The sequence below is a fragment of the Myotis nattereri genome (assembly GCF_964212035.1).
Source record: "Myotis nattereri genome assembly, chromosome: 2".
NCBI lineage: Eukaryota > Metazoa > Chordata > Mammalia > Chiroptera > Vespertilionidae > Myotis > Myotis nattereri.
In genome coordinates this window covers 180,491,599-180,512,766 of record NC_138076.1, presented here as the reverse complement: position 1 = coordinate 180,512,766, position 21,168 = coordinate 180,491,599, and the positions used below count along the sequence as shown (strand labels likewise).

General features: G+C 37.5%; 1 protein-coding gene across 1 annotated transcript in view; it reads right to left on the bottom strand.

The window, feature by feature from the left end:
* ITPR2 (inositol 1,4,5-trisphosphate receptor type 2) overlaps window positions 1–21,168 on the bottom strand; it is a 423,569-nt gene that overhangs the window by 287,490 nt on the left and 114,911 nt on the right. Inside the window, exons 11-17 of the mRNA XM_081114981.1 lie at window positions 18,695–18,846; window positions 14,756–14,855; window positions 14,070–14,230; window positions 7,474–7,615; window positions 4,828–4,989; window positions 1,117–1,289; window positions 62–181 (exon numbers count right to left, since the gene is read on the bottom strand). Of these exons, the coding sequence (XP_080971107.1) occupies window positions 62–181; window positions 1,117–1,289; window positions 4,828–4,989; window positions 7,474–7,615; window positions 14,070–14,230; window positions 14,756–14,855; window positions 18,695–18,846 (1,010 nt within the window). The remainder of the gene's footprint in view (window positions 1–61; window positions 182–1,116; window positions 1,290–4,827; window positions 4,990–7,473; window positions 7,616–14,069; window positions 14,231–14,755; window positions 14,856–18,694; window positions 18,847–21,168) is intronic.

Sequence of the window (21,168 nt, the reverse complement as noted above, 5' to 3'; positions counted from 1 at the left end):
GAAGAACTACAATGCTCATAAATAATGAACAGAAAAAGATGACTCCATCATCTGGGCTTACTTGGTTTGAATGAGAATGTCTGCATTGCCTGGGCTCAACATAAATTTGCAGATGAGTTCTTGAGTTACAGGTATAGCGGTGGTATTGGACACACACAGATCTGATAAATAATCCAAAAATCTGGCAAAAAAATTAAATTGAACATTAAGAAAAGGCATTTTGTAAAATCATAACAAAAACAAATTTAAGGACATAACAAACATGACTTTTAAGATACATTTGTTAGTAGTATTTCCATGCACATTTTTCCGATGTGTTGCTCAGCTACTACATCACGAGAAACATATTAAACATCAAATTACTTGTATTTAATACAAATATTTCTAAAAAGGATATAAGCTCACTTCTATTTATTCATCCCACAGCACACTGATTTACGTTTAGAAAATCATTTATCTGCCCTAAAGTGAAATAACCCCAGAATTGAATATCAAAACAAAAGCAGATCAAAGCTAATGCTGTCCTGAGTAAAACAGGAATACAGCACACACTTAATCAAAGTGCAATCAGAGGCCCATTTCCACCTGCTAACATTTATGGGCTGTGCTAATTATAATTAGTTAAGAAAATTTTATCAGTTGGCTTGGCTTTTCTGCATTCATTTCTCTCAGATAAGGCGTCATAGTGTAATACAAAGAGAATTTGATGTGGAATCAGAAACCCTTGATATACCGCTGATTCTATTCCTTCTTATTGGGCTATTGTTGAGTAAACTATTCCCTGGTCTTCTTTTTCCTCATCTCTAAAATGTGGATAATAATATACAACCAGTGTACTTCGTGAGAACATGCAAGGAATTAAATGACACAATGTATATGAATATACTTTAAAGTACTATAAAACTATATGTTTTTACATTTAAATATGTCTAGAAGGGGTTTAGGTCTGCTATAAAGCAATAACTCTTTATCATACGTAATTATTATAGCAATAAGCCTCATCTAGTTTTGCCCATAAAAGGGATATAAAAGAAGTTTAACTTTAAAAAGTTGTAAGAATACAGCAAAAAGCCACCATCCCCTCTAGAAAAGAATGTTGCATGAACCACTTCAAACCTTGGCTCACGATTTCTCCTGAGTAAACTGACAAACGTTTCTATTTCTTTTGCTGTGATATGTTTCTCTAGTAGTTTTCTGTTGTTGTGCAACAAAGCTGTGATGGTATCTTCTGCCAAAATATCATAGCCAATCTGGGACTGCATGACACAGAAATTCTTAGCAATATATTCCTGCAAAAAGAAAGGCTGTCAGAATACACTGCCAAACAGCTTAGAAATGACAGGTTCCATAACAGTCAGCAACACTGATTCAATTATTCATAATAGAAAACCCACTAAAAATCATTGTACAAAGAGAAGCAAGTAAATAATTCTTCAACAAATAGGACTTTCTAAGGAAGGAAATGAAAATATTAGCATATACTTAAGTTAAATTTTGACAAAAATACTATACACACAGAAATACTTTTAAATATGGGTGCCTATACCCTTGAAGTATAAGTGAGAAAAACAGTAAACCTAGTTAAAGTAACAATTTTTATGACATGGCAACTAAAGATTTCACCACCCTAACAGATGCCCTTCTTCTAACACTCATTAAGTCATAAGCAATGATTTCAATATAATTATGGAAAGAAAATAACTCTGTGATCTATACTGTTACACAGAGAATTATGCAGGTAGACCTAGGTGATTTTTCTTTTTGTACAATATGCCACAATGACCTATTAAATCTTCTCTTTAAAATAATGATAAAACATTTCCTACCACTTTTTACCTTTAAAAAGCTATCAAATAAGATAACATGATTAATCACTTAATTGATCTGATCCATTCATCCAATCATGTTTCTTAAAAGCCTCCTTCATTCCAGGCACTCAGCGTAAGGCAGTACACAAGATAGATAAGCTTTCATAGAGCTCTCACCTAGTGCGAAAAAAGGCAGGTAAATGAGCTCATAAATAAGATCATTTTACATGTTGATAAGTGAAATGAAACAACTAAAAGGATGGAGAAAGGTGGCAACTTCAGAGAGAGCAGATGCTAAGGAAGTGACATTTGAGCTAGGATGGAAATGATGAAAATACTGAGGTGATGAAAATGATAAAAAGGAGGCAACGTGGGAGGAGAAGCCAGCCAGGCTGTGGGAGTAGCGGGTGCGAAGGCTCTGTGGTAGTGAACCCAAGCTTTTTGTGATCTATAAACAAAGGGTAGCCACTGGAGCTAGAGTGCGGAACCGAGTTGAGAAAGTAAGAGCTGAGGTTGGAGAGGTAGATCTTCGTGGGCTGTAGTAAAGGATGAAGATGTTATGCTAAGGGCAAGAGAAAGTCATTGGGGAGTGTCAACCATGCATTAGTTAATATGCTCCTTATTCTTCACACTAACTCTCCAATATTCCAAGCCACTATTGCTCATTTCCCACAGTCTGTGTACAGGCAAGACTGGTAAGCCTACCCCCTCCTACAATCGAAACGTTTTCACTTCAGTTTCCTGGGTATTCTCCTTGGGGATGTATCTGTTATTTGGGAGAATTCATTCATTAGAAAGTGGTTTTGCTTTTTTATTATTATTATTGGAACCTATCTATTCCTTAAAAATTATATTGGTTGCACAAATCTAATTATATTTCAGGCAGCAATTTTGTGGTCTTTCAAAATAATGGCTTTCTGTTGGATAGCCAATTAAATAAAGGAACTGTCTTCTGTTAGTACATCATTTTAAAGACACATATTGATTTACACACTTTTGTGACTACTGTAATTATACTACAGTATGATGCAAACCTCCAAGATGTTTGATAAATAGGTCAAGACGTTCACAAATAATCAAAAGAAATTAGAGATGTTGCCAAATCCTATAAATAAAAATAAACAGAGACTCAATATGGGTTAGTGCTAAATCACAAAAGAACTCCCTCTGAGGACTCCATAAAACATAGCTACGGATAAAGGGAAACAAGGTAATTATGCAAAAAGTAGAACATAAGTCTGCTTACATTTTAAAATCATGTTCTAAAAATATGAGAAAACTGGTCTATGCTTAATACAAAGCATTCTTAGTTCAACAGACATGAGAAAGGTATTGAACTGGAACGTGCACGGAATGTGAAGGAAAATAAAATCTAACTCTAGGGAATGCTGGGAGTTGTTTTCTTTTGTCAGCTCAATGATCTACATCGTGAAAGACATCCCAAAAGAGATAAAGGGTGGTCCATCCACAGTCATATATTCTAAAAAAACAAAAAGCAGATTTAATGTTCTGGAACTTAATTTTTTTCCCAATAAAATAAGGACAACCCTTTATCTTGATATGTCAAATGAATACAGTGAAGCTGGGACAAATAATTCCAATGACAGCATTTTCACTTAGGAAGAAGGATGTTTGTAAGTAGGATTAAATTAAAAAGTATTTAAAGATTTGTTTATATAGTCGCCTTCCTCACTCTTGCCCCTTGTCATATTAGTTATCTTCTGACTAATCTGTTTTACATATTCTTGTTAGACCTTTTCTTAATCTTTAAACAGAATTTCAAAACCAATGTATTTTAACACATTTTTCTTAGAGCAAAATTTTTTTTCTTGCCAAAAACCATTCAAATTACTAAAAGGAAACAGTGTGATGAGTAAGAGCCTGGGTTTGAATACTGTCTTCAGTCTTAAAACTGTATAATCTTTAGCAAGTTATTTAAACTCTCTGTGCTTCAGTTTTTCATCTTAACTCAGTACTAACTGAGTTAAGTTATAAAAAGTGCTCGGAGTTGAGCCTGGTACAAAGTAAGCACTCAATAAATACCACTAACTTTTCCCGAATAACCTCCAACTTTTAGGCCTGAAGCCCTAGGCCCTACACATGGCTTAGCCCAACCTGCCCTACCAGCCCTCTCTCCCACCATCCTTCCTCACAGACTAAACTCACCAGTAACATTTCCTAAATTATACACTCATCTCTCAAACTGGCTAAGAGAAAAATGGGACACTAGTCTACCTAATAATCTTAAACAACCAAACATGTATATTATTGAACACATTGCAAAATATTACATAATTTTAAGATAAAAATGAGACAAAAGAAATGTCACTTGCAGTTGACAACTTTTAACTATGTCCCTAGATACACCTGGCTTCCCTGTCTCCGCAGTTGGGAATGTCTTTGGGCAAAAGTGCCCTTTCTAGCATCCATCCTTCTCTTTTCATAGATCCGTCTTTTCTAAAATGCCTGTTCCCTTACAATTTATGAAAATGATTCTCATCCTACTCCAGTGCTTCCTTCTCCAAGCAACCTGCCTGGATTCCCTCAGCCACAGCTGAGCTATCCCTCTTCTGAATTCCAGCAATGCTTTATCTCTCACACCCCCTCTCTGCCTCTCCCTTATGTTTCAGATGCACAAGCCATATCTTTCCCACAAGACAATGAACTCTTTGGCCTTTACATAATGATGTGATGCCTCACATGCTCCTAAAAAGCCAAGAAATGTCTCAGTCCTCTTTACATGATGTATCCTGCATGCCCTTAGCCCAGCAGGAGCTAATACCATGCACACAGACAAACTTAGACATCCTCCCTCAACAATTCTAATTTTACATGGAAGAATAAATGCACACGTCAGCTCAAAAATACATACAGGTCATTTTTGTGTGTTCCCAATATGACACATTTCATTGCAAAGTGCAATTTTCCATTCCTATTTGAAATGTTCTAGAACAGTCACCAATGAACCTTGCCCATACTGTACATGTTAAACAGAGGTCGTGACCAGCCGCCCTCTGACCTGATTTTTCCGGTAGTCCTGCTGCGAATGCCTCAGCACGCGGTAGCAGAGCCTCAGCATGTACTTGTAGGGAGCATATCTTTGGTCCCCCAGATCTTCGAGTCTCAGCATGGGGCCTTCCCCTGCTTTCTCCTTAAAGGGTGCTTTAAGAATCCCAAATACCTACCAGAAAACAAAACAAAATGAAAACCACCTATTCTGATGAATGAAGACAGATGTTTTGCAATGTGTTTTAATTTTTTTAATAAGCACAATGATTCAAATATTGTGCTTTTGAAATATTAATGAAAAAAAAGATTTAGGATATAGGATCAATATATTAAGAAACAGAAAAATACTGATAAAAGAATTCCCTAAATTGAATGACAAAAACATTATTTAAATAAAACACTTACTTTTGATTAGATATTACATTTTATTAAAATAAGAAATATAAAGATGTTGGGTTGTACTAAGTTACGTCAACATATTCAGATGAACTAAAATATAGTTTTATTTCTATAGGCTTTATAATTACACCTATTATATAGCTTTCTTTAATCAAAATAATATAAAAAACATTTATTTTCACTTGAAGCTGACATCAGAAAGTTGCCTACAAATATTGCTTCCAAACTTCTTTATAAAACAATTTATTGTTCTTGGTACATAACGATGTGGCCAAACCAATGAATCTATCAGCAAATAAGGATCCACATGGACAGCTGGGGGTACCCCGTGACCCAGATTCTTCTTCTAAGGTTACTAATTGGGAAGGATTTAAAAAGCATTGAGGAATTTAACTCATTTAGGCGGCAAGACAGGACATAGGATCACCTAGTGATAAGCTGGTAGAATGAGTAAATTGTTTATAAAAGAGCATCTAGGGCCCTAGCCAGTGTGGCTCAGTTGGTTGGAGCATCATCCTGTATAACAGAGGGTGGCAGGTTCAATTCCCAGTAGGGCACACACCCACACTGCAGGTTTTATACTCTGTCAGGGCGCATGCGAGAAGCAACCAATTGATGTTTCTCTCTCACATCAATGTTTCTCTTTCCCTCACTCTCTCTTTCTCTCTCTTTCTCTTCCTCTCTCCCTTCCTGTTTATAAATATCAATAAAATAAAAAAAAATTTAAAGCACCTAGGAAAGGGCATGAGCATTAATACAAGAAAGCAAAATGAACAAAAATTATCCTTTAGTTCATGAAATATAATATGGATTAACGTTTCTTCAATAATTCTATATTCACTTAACCTTGAATTTTATACTAATAATACTGAAATAAAGTTTTGACATGTTGGTTAAAATATTAATAAATTATTCAAGGCCCTAAAAGTCCTTGAAATAGACATATTTTTACACATACCCCAAAAGCTATTGTCAGAAAAGACTTTGTCTCATTAGATTTGCAACTTATCTTTGAAGAAAAATGTTAATTAATTTTATATTTTCAGACAATCAGCTACAGAATATTAATTGACAATATGTCTCCTCTTTTCCTTTCCCAGCTTCACAAATAGCACACATATATTAATATGATTTTTATTTAAGTATCTTCCTTGAGTCCACAGTTAAAGAATGCAGAAGGCCATTACTTTATATAGCAATTAACAGAACAAAAAGAATGCATAAAAGCAGGCATGTACATATGGGCATATTATCAGGAAGTGAATTAATTTACTGCTGCGTTTTAAACGATTTCAGAAAGAACTTCCAGGGTAAAATCTTATAGAGCATTTGTGAACTGATGAACAGATCACCCTACTTTCCTATAGAAGATTCAGAAAGAAGGAAGCTTCCAAGTTCTCCTGAACATTCTACCTAGAAAGTTATCCCAACACAATTTCTGGAGATAGTCAGATCATGTAAAGCTTTGTAAAAAGCTGTGGTAGGCTGCCTCCAAGACAGCCCCCAGGGATTGCTAACTCCTGGAATTCATACCCTTACGGAATCCTGTCTCCTTGACAATGCACTGGCACCGATGGGATGTTACTTCTAAGATTAAGTTATAAAAAGACCATGGCTTCCATCTGGGTGCCCTCTCTTATCTTTCTTGGACCACTCAGTTCTAAGGAAGGCAAGCTGCCAACTCTTTTTTTTTTTTAATTTTTATTGTTGAAAGTATTACAGATGTCCCCTTTTTTTCCCATTGACCCTTTATAGCCTGCCCCAGGCCTTCACCACACTGTCTGTGTCCATGGGTTACGCATATATGCAAACAAGTTCTTTGGTTGATCTCCACCCACCCACCCCACCTTCCCTCGGAGATTCAACAATCTGTTCCATGTCTCTAGGTCTCTGGATCTATTTTGTTCATCAGTTTGTTTTGCCCTTTCGATTCCACAGATGAGTGAGATCATGTGTCTTTCTCTGACTGGCTTATTTCAAGGCAGCCCTGTGGAGAGGCCCATACAAGTGAGCTGGGAAGTGATTCCTCTCCCATTTGAGCCTTGAGATGACTGCAGCCTGGTAAATCCTGAGCAAGAACTGCCCACCTAAGCCACTCTTAGATGCCTAAACCACAGGAATTGTATGTATCTGATGTTTTCAGCCACCAAAATTTTGGGTAACTTGTTACACAGCAATAAATAACTAATCCAAGGACTTTCCTGAGAGTGTAATTCAAAAAATAAAATATGTAAATTTAGCACATGAAAACATTCACCTGTGCCAATATGTTTTGTTCCCGCATTAATTTTTGACGCTCTCGGTTTGGCTTGGTGATAACCACATCCAAAACTTCTTGCCCATTGTTAAGTACATCAGCAACAAAGAAGATAAGGTCTTCCAATAATTTGGTTACAAACCTACAGTAAAATGAAAAGGAAATGTTACCATATAGTGCTAATTTGGGGGAAGAAGTTAATAAACTAGGAACTGAAACACTGCAAAACAAAGTATTTTACAATAAAAATTATTTAATCAACAAAATATTTAATGCAGTTAATGTGACCAAAATCTTCAAAAGAACATCCCTTCTCCAGTTGCTCCAGTCCCCACTCCCACATCCAGCCCCAATCAAGTACTTGTAATGACTATTATGAAATAAAACCATGTGAGTCCCAATGACAGTCAGTCAATAGGAGAATAACACTGGATGCTTTTCCATGAGTGAACAGCAATAAAGAATAGTTCTGCTTTAGGAAACATAGCTATTCTTCTAAATTTCTAAATTCGAATCACTATTTTTACTCTTGACTCAAACTACATTTTGTAATCCTCACATTTCAATTTCTCCAATATATAGAATAGGAAAAATGAAATGATCTGAGAATAGAAACAGACTAAGCAGTCATACTAAAAAATCAGAAGGCCAACAAAAAGCAAGAAAAAGAACAATTTTTAAATAATTTTTTAAAAGTGTTTCTAATCCTCAAAGAGATAAAGAAAGCAATTATATTCATACAAAAAAAGACAACATATAAAGTGAGATTTGAGCAATGAATAGGCAGATATGCAAAAAGAACCATTAACACTAAAATTATAATAATTTAAATAAAAATTTAATTTGTGAAGGTAAACTATTCTACATACATTGCAAGAAAAATTAGTGATTTATAAGACAGTATCAAAAGATATCCATAAAGCAGCACTGAAAGTTTTTTAAAACCAAATTATAAAAATAAAGGGAAGAGACAGGAGGCTGAATTAAGAGGCTCCAACCTGCATTTAATAGGAGTTACAAAAGAGAGATGAGAGAAAAAGACAAAGAAGCAATATTTGAAGGAAAATGGCTGAAAGTTTTCCAGACTTGCTGGAAGATATAATATTAAGATTAAAAGCACTCACTAAGTATCAAATGGGACAAACAAAAATAAAAGTTTTACAACAAAGAAAATAATCTACAAAATTACCAGAAAGTAAAGGGGAAAATGCCAATAAAGAATAACAATTCCATTAACAGCAGATTCCTTAATTGGAACGAGAGATAACAGAAAATAATTAAATTATAACTTTAAAAGACTAAAGAAGTCCTTGCCAGTGTTAGTAAGTGGTTAGAGTGGTGTGTGCACACGCCCCTCCCCAACGCCCCCAAAGCACCAATGGGTCGTAGGTTCGATTCCTGGTCAAGGGCACAGACCTGGGTTGCAGGTTCAATCCCCAGGCCCAGTGAGGTACGCGTGGTAGGCAACCAATCGACGTGTCTCTCTCACATCAATGTTTCTCTCCCCCTTTTCCCTCCCTCCCACTTTCTCTAAAAATCAATGGGGGCCCTAGCTATTTTGGCTCCGTGGATAGAGCATTGGCCTGCAGACTGAAGGGTCCCAGGTTCGATTCCGGTCAAGGGCACGTGCCTGGGTTGCGGGCTTGATCCCCAGTAGGGAGCGTGCAGGAGGCAGCCAATTAACGACTCTCTTTCATCATTGATGTTTCTATCTCTCTCACCTTCTCCCTTCCTCTCTGAAATCAATAAAAATATATATTTTTAAAAAATCAATGGAGGAAAAAATCCTCTGGTGAGGATTAACAACAAAAAATACTAAAGAAGAATAATTTTCAATCTAACATTCCATGCATAAAATATCACTTAAGAGTAGAGGTCAAATAAAGACATTTTCATATATGTAAAAACTAATAAGATTTATAACCTCACTGAATAAAGCATGAATTTCAGCAAGAAGAAAAGCAAACCCAGAGAGAAGTGAGATGCAAGAAATAACGGCAAGCAGAGGAAGACATTAAGTATATTAATAAATATAATAAATAACTGAAAAACAATTTAGATGCTAAACTTTACAGTGCAACCAAAGGACTTGTATGCATGCATATAAGCATAAGCGATGGATGCAGACAACAGGGGGTGAGGGTGAGGGCAGGACTGGGGTGGGGGGGAGACAATGGAGGGATAAGGACACATTTGTAATACCTTAATCAATAAAGAAAAAAAATATTTTAAATAAAAGGTGATACATAATAATTTGATATTTATTTTTTGTAATTACTAAACACAATAAAATAAAATTTTTAAATGAAAAGAATAAACACAGAACAATGGTTCTAGACAAGTATTCCAAGAAAGATGGGAGGCAGAATATCAGCGCATAATTAAATCATTCCGAGGTACTTTTCTCCCATGAAATGAAGAAATATTTAATACAGGGTGGGGCAAAAGCAGGTTTACAGTTATTCATATGGAAAACAATGCAGTAATTAATAAATAAGAATATAAGAATAAACTCTGTGTTCCATGTACTCAAACTGTAAGCCTACTTTTGCCCCACCCTGTATCTTCAAGTTTTATAAGAAAGAATATATAGCTAAGATGTTTGCACAAATAGTTTAAATTTTATGTTCTATGAACATAAGGGCAATTTCTAAATAATAGAAATATTATCTATGGCTTCTAAACCAGCAGAGAAAAAGAAAAACTGGGGAGAAAAATATAAACATCGATCTATAGAAAGCAATAAAAAAAATGGAGAGCAAAGAAAAAAGCTACATTAAAGAAAGGAAAAACAAACAAAATAAAATACCATTAGATATCAAAGTAATTCCAACACATTATGTACCAAAGTTGAGCAAATTAAGACTGTAAGATTAGATTTTAAAAACCCATCTCTCTGCTCCTCAAAGAGTCATGACTAAAACAAAATGGCCAGGAAATCTGGAATAAATGGCTATCGCAAAAGAAGCATCTACTCAAAGGCCAAACAAAAGATAGCTCATGGAGAGATGGTGACATCAGGCAAATACAGTTTAAGGGGACATGCATGATGTTGCTGTGGGCAGACGTGAGCTCTCAGTCGGGACTACTAATCTGGGAGCGCATGCTGTACGGCCGCTGTTCTGGGTGCTGGCCTTCTGTCACCAGGACCAACCGTGAGCCATGAAACGGCCTGAAGACATGCCACAGTCTGTGCCGTTCACCACCGCATGCATACATGCCTCATGGCCCGGTGCCTGGAGTACACCAACAGCTCAGCAAGATGGGAAACAAATGAATATTCAACTATAAATGCTGCAGAGGAACCCCGTTTTTTTTTCTGCATCCTCAGAGGTGGAAACATGGCGCAGAAATTCTGGTTTACGATTGCCTGTGCCCCTTCTTCCAGCTCTAAACATAAGTCAACTGCCCTCCATTTTCCCTCTGGGTGCAACTCTGCAGAATGAGATCAGAAAATGCTACGGAAGAATATCTGAGGTTGAGGATCTGGGAGCACAACCCGGAGCTGTGCCTCCACCGTCTATGCCAGGGTGAAGGAAAGGGGGTGTGATGAGAGAGAGAATGCAAACAACGCAGGCATTTTGAGACAAATCTGCAATATTTTAACACCTTCCTTTTGACCTGGTATCATTCTTCCTAGAGTAAAAGAATATCTAATAATAACTTCATTCTCCAGAGAGGGAGAATGTCAGAGTTGTAAGGTATTTTCAGAAAGAATTTTATATTGAATTCTAAAACCGAGAAAAATCATATAAATGTATTCAACTCTGCCAGGCAGCTTTGAATGAATTTTGATGGAAGGTGGCTTTTTCTAAAATTACTAAATTAAGATCAATAATTGCAACTTCCTCTTTCTTAAGCAAGACCTTCTTTTTACTAGGATGTTTTTCACTCTAAAACAGTGGAGAAGGAAGCAGGGGGAATACAAATGCATAATCCCTGCCCAATCCTGATTCTCCACCTTCCTCAGAATTACCTTGAGAGGTTAAGATTCTCTCCAGCAGTAACAAGAGGAGCACCTCGCACAGGGTTACAGTCCGTAGTGGTAAGTGCTTGTAATCCTAATCTTTGTGTGTTTTTTTCTTCAAGAATCACTGTAATCCCTAGCAAGGGGGACTTTGTAAGTGAGACTGAGTAAACTTCTGAGCATATGTGGAGTGACAGAGACTAAAAAACGGATTCATCAAAAGGAAGTGTTAATAGGTAAGAAGCAAATAAAAAAGTGGCGTCAGTATCTGCACGTCGGATTCCCTTACTGGTCATAACTTAGTTCTGATATTTAACCATCTATAGCGAAGGGAGCAGTGGTTTCAGCTTCTGGCCTTTAGTCATTCTCCCCAGAGGAGTGGAGGTACAATTGAATGCACAATTAGTGGTCGTCAAATGCAGTTTTGTGAGGGGGAAACAGGTATGAACAGAGGAAGCTGAGAAACAGCTATGCCACTTGTCTGCATATTTATGAGTTTTTTCCCATTAACAGGGGTGGAAATGTATCTTGTGTTGTAAGATATATTTCTAAAAGTTCATAAAACATACATGTTTCATTATGGCATACTTATAATTCAAGCCCCATAAAGACACCACCTAGAACAGGAAATGGAACATTGCAAGAGCCTCCTCTAAAGTGAATACCATCCTGACTTCTGTGACAATTATCTCCTTGCAATTCTTTATAGCTCTGCCAATTGCTTAAGCACCCCAAATAAGAGTGTAGTTTCGCTTGTTCTGAAACCTCTCAAACACTATTAGAGTGAATGAGCTTGTGTCTGGTTCTCATTCAGTCCAAGGTTTATTAGGTTTAGCCATGTTGTTACAGTATACATAGACGCAGTTCATTTATTTCCACTGCTACACTGTGTTCCACTGTCTGATATTTACCAAGATGGGACTCACTTATTCAGCTGGTGACGGGCGACTGGGTGGTTTTCAGTTTGCGGTTATTTAGAATAAGGCTGAACTTTGTTACACATGTGTCCTGGTGCACATGTGTAGGACCATCTTTCGGACAGATGTTCAAAATCATTCAGCCTAGTAGGGGAGCTGGTGAGTCATGGAGTGTCTGCTGCTTTTTTTGTGCATGTGCGTGTGGTAATCAGTGAGACCGACCCCCTTAATAAATCTTTGCATGCACAGGCAGTACTGTTAACTACAGGCACAATGCTGTGCAGCAGATCTCTAGAACTTATTCACCTTGTGTAAATGACACTTTATACCCACTAGAGAGGATCTCCTCATTCCCCCCTGCCCACCCCCAGCCACTGGCAACCACCATTCTACTCTCTGTTTCTAAGAGTCGGACTGTTGTGCAACATGGTTTACAATGGCCGAGACAAGGAAAACATCCTCAATGTTTATGGATGGATGGATGGATGAATGGATAAAGAAAATGCAATATATACATATAATGGAATATTACTCAACTTAAAAATTTAAAAAATCCTGTCACATGTGACAACATGGGTGAGCCTGGAGGACATTATAAGTGAAATAAGCCAGTCACAGAAGAGCAAACACCACATGGTTCCACTTACAAGAGGAGTGTTGCCTCTTTAACTTTTCTAGTCACCATCAAAACTATTTTCCAAAGTGCTTACACCAACTATCATTTCACCAGCTGTGTATGAGAGTGCCAATGTATGAAGGATTAGATAAAATATATGTATAGTGCCAACATGAGGTAGGGGTAAAATAATTAACATCTATCAATACCATTCTCTTTCTCACTTATTTCCAAAACCAGAGTTGAAGAATTAAGGAGCCAGTTTCTCTGAGGGAGTTATAAGAGCAGAGAGCTACACCATGAAGACCGTTTTCTGGTATTATATATTTGGGTGGGTTTTCTTTGTGTGTGTGTGTGTTTTGTGGTATCTGATCAGAGAACTATATCTTGAACAAGTAAGAACAACAACAAAAATACAACTTCTTTTAGAACCTTTAGAAATCCAAAATCGCAAATCAAGTGCAGCAAAAGGTACTGTGAATCTCTTATGAAACATTTAAAAGGAAAGATCAGCCCAGCCAGTGTGGCTCAGTGGTTGAGCATTGACCTATGAACCAGGAGGTCATGATTTGACTCCCAATCAAGGCACATGCCCTGGTTGGAGTGTGCAGGACACAGCCAATCGATGATTCTCTCTCATCATTGATGTTTCTATCTCTCTTTCCTTGTCCCTTCCTCTCTGAAATCAATAAAAACTATTTTAAAAAATAAAAGGAAAGGAAATGTTAGAGGGTAATGAAAAACAACTCTTTTCAAGCCAAACTGAAATGGGAAAAGTAAATATTCCACAAGATTTGAAGGTCACCATTTTCAGTCACTCACCGAGACCTGCTCCTCAGAATCAGGTGTGCTGCTATGGCGCGCACTCTGAAGGTTGCATTAGGGTGCTCCCCATAGAGCACAGCATATATGAGTTGTGTCTATTAAAAGAATACCACTGTGGTAATGGAACGTTTACCTTCAACGTAAGAGGCCTCTCTCCATCTGTGTCTATAGGAAAACTAGTACTGGTTACCCACGTGTCCACCTAAGGATTGCTGCAGGAGTGGACAACGGAGTCCTGACGATTTAAGAGTCATTTTTAAAAGTTACTAACCTCCTTTCATTCTGAGTTACTGTGCCGTCTTCCAGCTTTGTGACTGTGGTTGCCAGCACTTTATTGGCGTCATTGGCAAAATCTAAGTCTCGTACCTCCGACAGAGGGACAGACACAATGGCGAATGCTTCTTTATCTTCCTTTGTTTGGCAAGTTCCAATCTGCAATGTGGTGGGGTTTTGTCCATTCAGATGAGTTGCTTCTTTTTAAACAACCATGCAATGTGCTTCAAATACCAATACGCCTTAGTACGGTTTAAGAAATGCAAAACAGGAGTAGATCATGCAAACACAGAATTCCCACCCACAACACCTTCTATAAAAGGCGAAAGGAACACAGATTGTCCATGGCCACATCCTGCCTTGTCCCCAAACGCATCCCTATCACACTTGCTCTTTGCTTCGGTCTCAACAGAGAAAGTGCAGTCCTGGAATCTTCTCCCCTTTCTCCAGGCTGCCCCCACCCTTGGGTATCTGTGCCGCATCCTCCTCAGCCTCACAGCCCTGCCAAAGCCAAGCCACTTAGCTCAGCTACCTAAGCAGCTGGCAGACACGAGAGCGTGATGAAATGAGTTGCAATACTCTCTAATACGGGTGAGGATGGATTGAAAGAAATATGTCAGTCACCCCTTAATCCTATTCACACAACATTTGGCTGAAAATCAAACCATTTTCAGGAACATTTACCTTCAACATAACAGGCCTCTCTTCATCTGTGTCTATAGGGATACTAGTGCTGGTGACCCATGTGTTGGTACATAAATGTCTTAACCGAACGTAGGAGTTCCTAAAAGCAAAATAATATAAAACACAATATAAAGTTAACCCACTTACATATTAACATATTTAACAATTTCATACACAATATGAATACAGATATATTTTAGACTAGTAATTGACTCAAGTATTGATCAGTCAGGTTGAAGGAAAATTTCTGAACTATAGACTCTTTCAATGCACGCAGTATTATTACCTAAGTGTGACCAGCAGTATCAGAATCAACTGAGAACTTGTTAGAAATGCAAATTCTGAGGCTTCATCCTCATCCACTGACTCAGGAACTCAGAGGGTAAGGCCCAACAATGAGTATTTTAACAGGCGCTCCATGAAATTCTGATAGATGCTAATGTGACAAGCACTGATCAAGTAACCAACTCAGTTAAAACTGCTGACAGCAGTCCTTTTTGGGGGGGGGGAGGGGAGAGGGGGTTAATCCTCACTCGAGGATATTTTTCTATTGATTTTAGAAAAAGTGAAGGGAGAGGGAAAGACAGAGAGAGAGAAACATCAATGTGAGACACATCAGATTGGTTGCCTTCTGCACATGCCACAACCAGGACCAGAGATCAAACCTGCAACCAAGGTATGTGCCCTTGACCGGAATCAAACCCAGGACCCTTCAGTCAGCAGGCCGACACTCAGTTTAATCATCTGCATGTAAAAGTATACACCGTTGATCTCATTATGATCTCATTATTCATGGATTCCACACTTGTTTTAAACAGTTCCCAAACACGGTGCGGTTTACTATACCCAAGAGCAAGGCTCTGCTGTGCCTTTAGGAGAAAATACTCCTGTTAGATAAGCTTCATTCAGACATGAACTGTAGTGCTAACAGCTGTGAGTTCAATGTTAAGGAATCAACAACAGAGATTAAATAAGGTGTCTTTAAACAGAAATATACATAAAACAAGGTTATGTGTTCAATGACTGCCAAAAATACTGTGACCAGAGGCTCACAGGAACCTAACTGTGTATTTCCCCGATGAGCAATGGCTCAGTAGTTGCTACTTCAGGGTGCTGGGAATAATAAGAATCAACTGTATATGAACCGTGAGAGTGCCTGAGAAAGAACAGCTAGAACTTCTTCCAACTCAAATATCATCCTTGTTAGTGAATCTTCTCTTATCATTTCATGAACATAAATGAGTTTGTCAATTAAAAGAGTACCATTGTGGTAAGTCCTCTGCTTTCAAGTTCCTGAGAATTTAGTAGGAAATGTAAGACATACATGAGTCATAGAACATGAGACAGAAAGCAATAAAAGAAAGTCAACTAAAATGCCAAGGGCCTCAGAGAAAGTAAGAGGTTCATTCAACTTCATGGTTCTCCTCATTCATAAAAGTAAATAAAATAAAGACTGGTTTTTCAAAAATCTAAAATAGCAAAAGCCAACCACTGTCCAAATCATCAGAAATTTCAAAATAACTGTTTTATCATCTTCTGCATAGATTTACCCACGAGATGTTATTTGGATTCACTTGTCTTCCCAACTGTCTTTTAAGCATCTGGAAAGTGTGGGCCACATCTTATTCAGCCCTGTGGCTGTTGCCCCTACTCTTACGCCTATACTTGTTCAATAGATGCTGAGTCAACCTAGATTGCTGGGTCCCAAACTAAAGATACTACACTTACGTATAATTTTACAGTTTGCAAGAATTCTGAAAATGAATAACTCCTTCATTTGCCACGCAAATGTATTGCTATTAAGGTCTCGATATAATCTGAATGTCTAAAACATGAAGGCACTGTAGCATAGTGGTTAAGAGTATAGATTTTTTAGTTCCCACACTTCAGGATCAAATACCTGGGTAATGATTTTAAAAAGTAAAGCCTGCATCCCACAGCCTAAACTCTGGCTGCACTGGTCAGAGCACAGATCCCAGTGCTACCCAGGTGATTACAATATACAGTCAACTTGAAAAGCCCCGCTCTCTGTCTCTCGTTCCTTGTTTGTAAGTGTGCTGCCAGGACTAAATAAGGACTTGGCAGGGCTTAGCACTTAGAAAGTGCTCAAGAGCTTTAGCATAAGTGTAGTTATTATTAAGTGTTCATTAACATTAGCTTTAATATAATTAATGACAAGCGAATCTGTTCATACAAAACTCTGTTTAACACTGAGAAAGGCTTCAAAGGTTCTACTAAATAGTAATAGATTAACGCTTTCAGATAAAGCAAGGCTCAGGGATTTGTCATGGGTCTGTGCACTTTATAGAGAGAGCTTTTCATCACTTCCCTAAGCAAACTTTCTTGGTTAGAGTTCAAGAAGGACTCCATTTTGCTTTTAAATTTAAAAGGATGAAAGTCTTATGAGGATTAAGATCCCAATACTGAGAAGAGAAGGCTGGAGGCCTGGGTCAGGTAACACCTTCAGAGGGAATCTCTTTACAGGCCAGCAGAACAGGGAAGAGTGAGGTATACCTCGCAGGAAGCCAAGATCTGGCAATATTTCTCCTGAAGGAGAACAACCACGAAAGCCTCTGGGAAGTTCAAGGAGCAGTGTTCCTCAGCAGTGTTAGAATGGCAGCGTATTAAACTCCCTGAAAGCAACCTATAATGTCCGCATTTTGTGTAAGTACCATACGTCTCACCACTGTCATTTGACCAAGGCCAAGTACAATAATGCTCTATCAAGGACAATTTAGAACCATCCACTAGACATAATAACATGGGCAAGACTCATCTATGCATCTAAAGCAGCGATTTTCAACTGGCGTGCCGCAAGAAATTTTTAAAACATGCAACAGCTGACCTCTTTTCCCTTACGCTGTCCAATAGAAAAATGACAACAGCCAACACAACAATAGCTGTCTAGTGTGAATGAAATCAAATTAGACCTATTTTTCTGTCAGATCGGGGAAAAAATATGATATATTTTTTGGTGTGAAACAGAATTTTAGTAATTAGTTTGTGTGCCATGAGATGAAAAAGGTTGTAAATCGCTTATCTAAGAGAATGCATCATCATATTATTGATGGAAGGTAGACAGGTGTAGGCAAAAGAGGTTTACTAAAGTAATCAAATACAAGCAAAAGAATGTAAGATATTTTCTTACATTAGGTTCTGGCTACCACATTACCAATCTTCCTCTCTCTTCCTCTTGCTCACTTAGGTCCAACTTGTCTCCCAGCTGGCCCTTCAGAATTCTTGGTAAATTTCAAGATGCTTCCATTTCATATTCCTGCTGCTTACAACACTCCTAATATAGAGGACTGATTCCTGAAATCATTCAGATAGTTTCTCAAATGTCCTAAATCAGAGGCTATTTCGGAATACTCATACGTAATCGAACTCTCTCCAAACTCTGCATTTTTTCAAAGCATTTTCATTACCTGACCTTATATTTAATGTTTGTATATCACCTCTCTTCCTCATTTAAATTTAAGTGAATAACCAGTGTGTTCAGTGTTGTCTTCCCAAAGCCAAGTGCAATGCCTAGAATTTAATCGATGTTCAATAAAGATTTGTTGACTGACTAAATGAATAAATGAATTAATGAAAGCTATCTGGGATTTATCATAATAAAAATAAATTATATCAATATTAATAGAAAGCTTCTAGATTATTACTCATTTTAGTAACCAAAATCCATACAAGCAACAATAAATGATTGCTATACATTTTTCAGAATTCCTTTGGTCAAGCACATTTTAATTATTTACAAAAATAAAGCAAACTATGTTAACCTACTCACGAAAGAGGCATGATTTGTTACACACTTGTTCTTCACTTATGCTCTCTCCCTTTATATCACAAAAATTATATAACATTATGGTTTTAATATTTTACCTTTCAGTGAATTTATTCAAAGAAACACTATCCCTTAACCATCACTTATTTTCTTACCTAGGAACCAGGCAGTCAGCTCTCTGAAGGGTGGTGGCATCCAGTTCAAAAAGGGACGCAATGTCATTCCCATGTGGGACCGAGACCAAGGTGTACATGATCTTCTCCCCTGCCTGGCGTTTCTTCTTCGACGTGGGAAGATCTCCATCTCTCTGTTGAGCAGATACAAGACTATTTACTTTTACCAGACTTCTAACTAAACTCTCCAGTTATCTGGAATATAAGGTTTAAATCTGCATGTTATTTCTTCATTGGGTTACAGCGATGTGTATTTCACATGAACCAAAAATAGCAGATCAGGCCGGACAGCCTTTGAGGCAATTATTATCAACAGTGCTAAGCCTCACACCCTTGGAGGGGTGGCAGGATCTGGCCAAATCATCCGGGCACTAAAAGTCACATTAGTTACGTTCCCTTCCTTTACTAACCCTATTTACACAGTAGTAATTTTGACCATTCCACATTTAAAACAAACACAAGGAAGAACTAGTGTGTTGAGTCATATAGATGTCATAAGTCAAAGAGTAAGCATGACAGTGTTTCAGAGCTCCTGCCTAAATCCAAAACCATAAACGGGACATTAACCTGGAGAGAAGGAGAATCACCCGCAACATTCCTATTCAATTCATTGGCTTGTTCCATTGGAACCAAGAACATACTATACTAGCACATGAAGTGAAATAAAGTGAGACCTTCACAAATAAAATCCTTCATGATGATGTGACACTCAGTCAATATTTCTAGGTCACCCTTACCATTTTAGCAGGCAACCACACAAGATTGATGATTAGGTATTTCTACTTGAACTTCCCCATGTCCCAATCCTCCATGGAAGAATTTGATGCACAAGAAACCAAAACATAATATAAGCGTGGTAATTAAGTACATAAATGTAATTACTTATACATATTTATTGAAACAAATTAAATTTTAAAATGAGAGACAGACAGAGAAAGAGAGCACCATTTTGTACCATCACAGGAAGCTGCTCAAAAGGCAAACGAATGCAGACCATATCCAACCACAAGCATTTGTTTAATGGCTGCTATGACAATGAAATATTACACCTGATCACTGCAAAACATTCACTTGCATTTTCATCCCAAGATTGTGAATATCATGTTCCTTGCACCAGAAAACGCTTGCAATTTCATTCCGATGTCTTCTGCAAATGCCGCTCAAGCTGGTAGCACCTCTGAACTGTGAACAGGCAGAGAAACTGCCAGGGTTTTGCTTTGAACCTAGAACTACTCTAAAAAAATAGTGTCTATTAAAAACTCCAGAGTCAAGAAAATATTTGTAAATCATATATCTGAAAAGAGAATTATATCCAGAATATATAAATACTTACAACTCAATCGTAAAAAGACAACCCAATTAAAAATTGAGCAAAGGATTTTAATACACATTTCTCCATAGGAGACATACAAATGGACAAAAAGCACATGCTATGATGCTCAGCATCATTAATTTAACTAATTAATTTAATTAGTTAAATGGACAAGGGCAGCTATAGTCAAAGAGACAGACACTGACAACTATTGGTGAGGGTGTAGAGAAATCATAACACTCATGGACCACAGAAAAACTTGTACATGAATGTTGGTAGCAGCATTATTTATAACAGCCAAAACGTAGAAAGAACCCAAATGTCTATCAAATGGTGAATGGATAAACAAAATGTGGTATATGCACAATGGAATATTATTCGGTCATAAAAAAAAGAATGAAATACAGATACATTCTACAACTTACATGAACCTTGAAAACACTGTGCTAAGTGAAAGAAGCCAGACCCAAAAAGCCACATATCGTATGAGTCCATATATGAAGTGTCCAGAATAGGCAACTCCATAGCGACAGCAGATTCGTGATTGCCAGGGCCTAGGGGGGAGGGGGAATGTAACAAATATAGCTCTTTGAGGGGATGGTAACCGTCTTCTCACCATTGCCGAGAGTCGATGCAACAAATTAGCATTCCAGGCTTTTTGGAGGAATCCTGTATGTCTAAAAGGAATAAGTGTCATCTAATTTCCTAAGCCCTGCACACCCATCTTATAATTATAATTTAGCTTTTAATATAGATTTCCTTCAAAGAAAATGCATTAACTGATCCAATGATTTAGATATACCTAGCAATTGAAAGTTGGCATTGTGGTTTATACATCAGTCATCTGTGAGTTCATTTAGCAAGAGCCGATATACCTGTATGCACCCCCTTTTTTCAATGCTAATGAAATCAATTTTCTAGACTTATAAAAGGAAAGCAGGTCCAGGTTCCTTGAGATGGCCCTCCTACCCAATCCTCCTTGGTAACATCTCCCAGTTGGGGTCCCAACAAAAGTAGTCAGAGACCTATTTTACACTGAACAATAAAAATCTTTTCCAAGCATAGAAAAACCTCACTTCTTGGGGCTAATTTTAAAAGGTCACTCTGAATTACTCACTATTTAAGACCCAATTTTAATTACATA